General features: G+C 44.5%; 1 protein-coding gene across 2 annotated transcripts; it reads left to right on the plus strand.

The window, feature by feature from the left end:
- Window positions 1-135: 135 nt before the first annotated feature.
- ppox (protoporphyrinogen oxidase) lies at window positions 136-6,733 on the plus strand. 2 transcript variants are annotated; one of them, XM_060064026.1, is made up of 14 exons: window positions 136-769; window positions 893-951; window positions 1,882-1,972; window positions 2,292-2,426; window positions 3,469-3,584; window positions 3,843-3,975; window positions 4,220-4,364; window positions 4,721-4,914; window positions 5,038-5,098; window positions 5,285-5,403; window positions 5,620-5,733; window positions 5,845-5,994; window positions 6,306-6,348; window positions 6,462-6,733. In XM_060064026.1, the coding sequence occupies exons 3-14, from the start codon at window positions 1,889-1,891 to the stop codon at window positions 6,596-6,598; spliced, it is 1,431 nt and encodes a 476-aa protein (XP_059920009.1). In that variant the 5' UTR covers window positions 136-769; window positions 893-951; window positions 1,882-1,888; the 3' UTR covers window positions 6,599-6,733. The 2 variants fall into 2 exon arrangements, with proteins under 2 accessions (XP_059920009.1, XP_059920008.1); XM_060064025.1 differs by lacking the exon at window positions 893-951 and having other exon boundaries at window positions 140-769.
- Window positions 6,734-7,902: the final 1,169 nt, after the last annotated feature.

Here is a 7,902-nt window from a genome sequence, read left to right on the forward strand (position 1 = left end):
ATATATACTTCTTCAATATAAGTATTACGACTAACCTATAGGTCTACTGAGTGACTCATTTAATGACGTCGATTTGACTTTTGGGTGTTCTCTGTGCGGTGTGGATGCAATGATTTGCAGTGTGGTATTTGGCCTCTCTAATTACAGGGCCATGCAGAGCTCAGGACCCACGCACACATCTCACTGTGAGCTCAGCAGCGTGTGTATTTTCAGCTCAGGAATGAAAACTCTTAAAAGCCAAGTATGACAATCTCACATTTGTATAATCACTTTTTTTTTATAGTGATATCTATGCTGATAGAATAAAGTAGCAAGGATGTTATAGGTATTGGATTGGGGTTAGTCTTTTTTTTTTTTTGTGGTGGGAGGACCGGATGGAGGGGGAGCCGATAAAGGGGGCTCCTTTAGGGCGGGTTATTCTTCCATAATGTGCTTCCCATTCCAGCCCAACAGGTGGCGTAGTGAGCTCCTTTTCAGCTCTTTTGCCATGAGGTTTAAAGAAGAAGCCGTGAACGGGGCGTAACTTTTGCCTTACATATCGATGGGCGTAACCTGATTGTTAATGATCGGATCGGTGACCGTGGATCACTGTACAGTGACAGGCGTTAGTAACATGACATTGGCTGTGTTCTAGTCATCCCTGCGTCGGCTCTTTTTTTTAACATCGAGCCCCTCTAGTGAGTAAGGATTTGCTGCAACAAATCGTTGAAGTCCCATTGAACATTGGCGCTTGTGATGACCCTATCACTCACACAACTTCGGGGACCAGGTTGGTAGTTTACTCAAATACACATTTCATTTTACCTACCTAGTTTAAAATCGACATGCCTACAATAATTTAAACACATCGAAGTAGGCCTATAGTCAGTATAACCTCCTCCTCACTTGACAGGCAGACTAGCACTGACAACATCCTTGTGAAGCCTTTTGATGCGTGATCCATGTTACTTTGTGAGTATTCCTATCGGTCTGAAAGCTCGTATCGGTAGTTTCTATTGCTAAGGATGTTTTCGATAAGGTATATCCAAAGGGTTCAGGTTAGGTCTTGGGTAAGGACATGATGTGGCTCAAGTCAGGACCTGGGGAAGTGAACCCTTGAACTGTGGGAGAAGTCTACATAATGGACGTCATAATCATATCAAATGGTTATCACACTACATACTACTACTACATACATTACTTTAATTGCTGCAATGCTCTTAACCAAGTTGAGCTATACGTATATGGTACTGTGTGTGTGTGTGTGTGTGTGTGTGTGTGTGTGTGTGTGTGTGTGTGTGTGTGTGTGTGTGTGTGTGTGTGTGTGTACAGTATGTAACAGCATCATAGTTTGTGTTCGTATCTAATTTACCTATCAGACTTCTAGACACTTGTTTTGGGGGGAGGTGGCCAGAAGAGAATAAATGATTTCGGAGAGGCAGCTTCAGAAGCATTGCAATGAGGCACCTCAACATCACTGATTTTGAGGGATATACACAATTCCTGGCTTTCAACAACATAAGAGGAGGAAGTGCATGAGCATTTTGACTATTCCAATATGGTCTTTCTACACACACAAAAGTGACCCACCCGTTCACACAATCAGATTAGTGCATAGCCACTCCCAACATACTGTTTTTGACTACCGTTTATTTTCGTATTCTAGTTTCATGGTCGCCCTGCTGATATGATACTTGTTTATAGCCTACTAACTTAACTGTTGTAACATTCATGCATACATACATTTTAATCTTAACTTGGTGAACTTAAGATAAGAAATTACAGTAACACCTTCCTTTTATTAAAGGATACTAAATTTGATTAAATAAAGACAGGTTTGTACGCGAAATAATCAATTCATTGTTTGTGTGTATGAATCTTCGCCTCTGTTTTTTTCTCTAGAGAGTAGATGAAGACTGTGGCAGTATTAGGGGGGGGCATTGGTGGCCTGGCAACAGCCTACTATCTTTCCAAGAGTCCCCAAGTGGCCAAGGTAACAAACTCCTGCCCTTCGAAGACTTTCATACAATTTGATTTACACTTTTATTCTTCCATCACTACTAATATTAACTATCTACCAGTAGCAGCTCACTAATTACAGATAACTATTAACTAACAAGTACAGTGAGTGCAACAGACATCGGACCATATACAAAGCACGGTGATGTGCAAGGGGTATAATCTCATCCCTTTCTCAATATTTTTCTAGAACTATAATGCATTTTATTGAAATGGTGTCACCAAGTCACGAGTCTTTGTTGGCAGACTACCTCTGTCTCACCCTCTCTCTCTCTCTCTCTCTGGTCCTGCAGGTGATTCTCTTGGAGTCAAGCGGTCGTTACGGGGGCTGGCTGTGGTCCACCCAGCGGTCGGACGGGGCCGTGTTCGAGCACGGCCCCCGAGGCATACGGCCGGCGGGAGCGGTCGGATTAAACACGCTCAACCTGGTAGGGCCTAAAAAAAAAAAAAGTTTGGTTCCTGTTGGTTGTCAGTTGAGGTCATGGGTAGGTAGGGAATTTATTTTATTTTTTTATTTTATTTTTTCCAGCGGCAGCGAATGATAGGTAGGTTGTTTTCATTTAAAAACGAGAAAATTCGCTCATCCTTGTACAGAATGAAGAGGTGCTGTACCAAAACGTGATTATAGTTTGCATAAAAAAATATATATATTATTATTATTATTATTTTTTTTAAAGCTCCTAAAATAATTTGGGTCGCACATAAATTGACAGGGTCGGTCGGAAACCGGAACCAAACAAATTTTTTTTTTAGGCCTAGGCACGGCGACCGGGCGCTGCTCACTTGGATTCGTGATTCATCTTCAGTCGACTCGCTGCATCAGTAACCCAACAACTATCATTATCAGAGCTCTCACTTTTTGATCTGGGGTTTGCTTTGATTTTAAACATTAAGCATTCTTTGCAAAGAAACCCTGAAGAAATATGAAAACCAGTCTGCCTATACATTCAACGTAACAAAATAAATCTCTCAGGAAATGATACGACTATTCTATTCAGTGGAGGGGCTGAAGTCTCAGTGGGTCAGGTGTTTTTAGTATCGATGCGTATTCCTCATGCAGTGTTTGACAGAAACACATTTGGCCGATAGGTTGTAGTGGTTGTCTTGGTGTGCTATTGGTGTCCAGTGTCCACGTGTACTCAAGGCTTTATAGAAGAAGGTCTATCCCTACGTCAAAGGTGAGGTCCAGCATCATTGTCTTCAATAGGCAAGAAGATACCAGATCATTACCGCATTCTGAGGGTTGAATGATCCGGTTGTGCTGGGTTAATTAGTTCAACACTCCCCAATTGAACCCCTTAAATCCACACGCTCATTGTTTTGCTAGTTGAACCCACCAAGAGTACGACCACTCTGAGGTCTGTCTGCAGTGCCCACAGGATGTGGGGTTTGGGCTGTAACGCGTTGAGGTGCCCTGTAGATCACCTTGCTGGAGGGTAGGTGTTCACCTGGTTGTGTCTCCCCGTCCAGGTGCAGGACATCGGCCTGGAGAATGAAATCCTCCCTGTCCCCTACAGTCACAACGCCTCCAAGAACAGATACCTCTATGTGAATGAGAAACTACACAAGATGCCCTCAGGACTATGGTACGACTCTAACATTTGTCAGTGTCAAGCTCCTCATTTAACCCTTAAATGATCATTTTGGTGACTAAATTGTTCTCAGATTTGTTAACACGTTGGTTGGATAACATAATTCACATTCCATTTACTTATCTTTTGCATACACACTACACCTAGATGAAAAATACAGTGATCTTGCTTCAGCAAAATAATGTGTTGTTCGCTATTACCCCTTTCACTCCTTTTCTCTCTTTCTCCCTCTTCTGTCCCTTCCTTTTACAGGGGAGCGCTCCAGACAGTCTCTCCCTTCTCTCGACCGATCATCCACAGCATCGCTAAGGAGATCCTGGTGAAGAAAGGCAAGGAGGACGATGAGTCCATCCACTCGTTTGTATCTAGGAGGCTAGGAAAGGAGGTGAGGGGGAGAAGGACACAAAAGAGCCGAGTGACCTACTGAGGAAGTTCAGTACAAAATTACAAAGTACATGTTTAACACTGTGTCTGTCTGTCTGTCTGTCTGTCTGTCTGTCTGTCTGTCTGTCTGTCTGTCTGTCTGTCTGTCTGTCTGTCTGTCTGTCTGTCTGTCTGTGTCTGTGTCTGTGTCTGTGTCTGTGTCTGTGTGTGTGTGTGTGTGTGCGTGTCTGTGTCTGCGTGGTCAGCTGGCGGACATAGCCATAGACAGCCTGTGTCGCGGCGTGTTTGCGGGGGACTGCAGGCGGCTGAGCGTGCGGTCGTGCTTCCCCCCGCTGTACCGGGCCGAGCAGAGCCGGGGCTCCATCGTGCTGGGGATGCTGCTGGGATCAGGTGGGTCTCGCCGCGGGGCCGATAATGAACACAGAGAACGGCTTTTACCTCTGAACGCGTGTCACCTGCCTGTAGCAACAGCCCTGGGGGGGGGGGGCGTTTCTCCAGTAGACCCCCAAAGCTGACTTTGGACCTCTGTAATGGATATGTTATTAACTCCATTTCTCAATACAAGGTTGGGTATTCCCAGCATTCAGACTGTTGTCGTTGTTGTTGTTGTTGTTGTTGTGGTTGAATGCCAGGACCAGGCGGGCCTGGCCTTCAACGACAACAGTCGTTGAGTACTGGTATTCCCAGTACTCAGACTGTTGTTGTCGTGGTTGATGTTGATGTTGTTGTTGTTGTTGTTGTTGAAGGCCAGGACCAGGCGGTCCTCCCTGGGGCTCTGGCCAAGAGGTCCCAGGAGGAGTCGTGGGCGCAGTGGTCCTTGCTCAGGGGCATGGGCAGCCTCCCAGAGGGGCTCGCTGATTGGCTGCAGCAAAGCGGGAAGGCCCAACTCTGCAGCGAGGCTGCGGTTAAGGAGATGCACCTCTCCTCGTCAGGCTGGGAGGTGAGAGACTTACCCCTCCAAACGTTGACCGAGGCGATCCGTATCACACCTCATAACCAACATCCACCTGGCTGAGCGGAAACAGGGCTGTGGTGGTGATTGTGTGGTGGTCATGTGATTCAGATCCAGACGGAGGGCGGGACCATATCGGCTGACCACGTCATCTCTGCCTTGCCAGCTGACGGTAAACATGGACATTTATTGAATGTGGTGATTACATTCATGCATATGGTGCATTCGGAATGATGCTCGGAATACTCTTAATATGAATGCACTTGTGTATCATTTTCAGCTTCTTCTTCCTCCTCCTTTTAAGACATTTGATGAACAATGTCCTTGATATATCGCTCTCTTCCGGTCTTCTCCTCAGCCCTGGCCTCAGCCCTGCCTCCAGCCCTGGCGCCGCTCAGCAAACAGGCCCAGGAGATCTCGTACGTGACGGTCGCCGTCGTGAACCTGGAGTACCAGGGCGCTATCCTTCCTGTGGAGGTAAAGACCTGAAGCTGGACTCGACAACATTCAAAACCCGGTGGCTGTGTGTGTGTGTGTGTGTGTGTGTGTGTGTGTGTGTGTGTGTGTGTGTGTGTGTGTGTGTGTGTGTGTGTGTGTGTGTGTGTGTGTGTGTGTGTGTGTGTGTGTGTGTGTGTGTGTGTGTCTGAGTCTGTCTATATAAATGATGTACACCGAGCCTTCTGCCCATTCCAGGGCTTTGGTCACCTGATTCCATCCACGGAGAATAAAGGCGTATTAGGAGTGGTCTACGACTCTGTGCCTTTCCCTCAACACAACAGCCCCAAAGGAGTCACCACTCGATTAACGGTAGACACTTTTGATTTTAATTTAGCACTCGACAAACACAAAGCGATCGGATGTTTTTTGCGACAGAAATTCAAACTATGCGCTGGGTGTCCGTGGTTCTTTGTGTGCCAGGTGATGATGGGCGGGGCCTGGTTCCAGGAAGTGTTTGGATCACCTGACACTGTGTCCGAGGAGAGTCTCTTGGCAGTGGCGACCCAGGCGGTCCGTGCCCACCTGGGTGCGGGGTTCCCCCCCATCTGGAGCAAGGTGGCCCTGCAGAAGGTAGCTGTGGGGATGACTGTCGAGGGTGCATGACCAGGTTAAAAGGCGGATGCAGAAAGGTCACTCGTTTGTAGAAGTATTTAATAGTTACGTTTTTTCTTTATGGTCAAGTGCGACATACCAAGAAAATTACCGAAATTGTAAAAAAGAAAATTAGAAACATACTTGTGTATATATATATATATTGTATATTTGACATGAGTGTAAAGATGAACAGATCCATTAAGATCTTTGTGGAAAGAACAAGAAAAACTTGTTTTATATTTTATTTCCTACTAGTTCTAATGTCAAGTTTTCCCTTTTCTTACCAGAACTGCATTCCTCAGTATTACCTTGGGCACTGGAAACGTGTCGGTGAGTTTGTTTTAACAATACACCCACTGAGTCTTCATACAAAGAGGAAATAGTTTGATAAGATATATCAAGGAGTGCCTAAGCGGACTGTGTGTTTTTGTGTGTCTCTGCAGAGAGCATGCGTCGGTACGTGGCAGAGAAGAACCTTCCTCTGTCTCTCGTGGGATCCTCCTACGACGGGGTCTCTGTTAATGATGTCATCAACAGTGGACGCGTAGCCGTGGAACAGCTTCTGGGACCCACACCTTGACTTGAAGAATCATTTGGAGAGTTGTATATTTTCAGTTCATTCAGATTTCTTTGTATTTTGGTTTGGAAAATTATTTCTTTATCTTTGCAGTGTAATCGTATGTGAAATATTGGCAATAAAGATGACAAAACACAATTCATATTATTAAACACTAGATATGCAAACCAAGCTCATTGATAAATACTGTTAAAAATTATTTAGATCTATGTCTAAAGGACAATCTATGCCCTGCAATGGCTCAGCTGTCATTTTAATAAAAATTGTCTATACTTTCGTAATTGGCTTAAAGCATCGAAGGTTGTTAAGGCTTGTCGCCTCGGAGATATAGGCTGGGTTCAGTTTGTCTCACTTGTACCCTAAATAGTGTATTCAATGTTCACTATAGGGAAAAGCGAAGAAGAATAGAATTTGGACACTATTTATTCTCTCTAAATCTGACATTTATTGGTTGCATAAATAATCAACCAAGTATAGATATTTCTAGATAGTACTATAATGGGAACCAAATTTGTAGGAATGTGTCCATCTTAGAAATTCCAGGGGCCTCATTTATCAACCGTGCGTAGAACAGGATCTAAATTCTCTTACGAATTAAATTTAGTTCTTATCAAAAGTGAATAAGGCAATCGTACGCACATCAGTAAGTAATGAATCTTGATAAATCCCACCTGTTCGTACCGTGCGCGTTCACGCTCAGACGTTTGCATTCAGAAACGCCTCCAATTAACCATATATTGTCACAGGCAAGGGAAGTCTATGGTCCCCTGCTGGAGCTGCTCGCGCAATCTGACCCCGGATAAATGGTTTGAAGTTGAGGTCACATCGCATCCCTTTATCAACCATGCGAATGTGTTTTCCCCCTTCACCGCTCTAATGGTAAAGAGAGCGAAGAAATAAACTTCTCCAACACTAAAATGGAAACGCTCATTAACGAGGTTGAATTCAACCCAAAGTTACTTTTTGGCTAACTTGGTCCAGGAGGCATTACAAATAAAAGAAAGCTTGCGGCATTTTAATTTAGTTGGTGTTCGGGAGTCACAGCTCGCAGACATGTGACGTCAGTAAGATCAGCGCGATCTTTGAAAACGCGCTCCCTGCGGAGAGCAGTTTACAAAGTCTTATAATAAGATAAGCCATTGCACCACATTAAAAACTTTTTTTCATAGCTGTCTTTTATAGGGTTAGACCCTAATTTGTCTGTTTACCATTAGACAAAGGGGTGATTTGTTTTCTAATTAAAGGAAACACGTGACATATGTGGATATTGATTGCTTCATGCATACGTTGACTCTTAACTTAAATGC

This window comes from Gadus macrocephalus, chromosome 11, assembly GCF_031168955.1.
Source record: "Gadus macrocephalus chromosome 11, ASM3116895v1".
Lineage (NCBI taxonomy): Eukaryota > Metazoa > Chordata > Actinopteri > Gadiformes > Gadidae > Gadus > Gadus macrocephalus.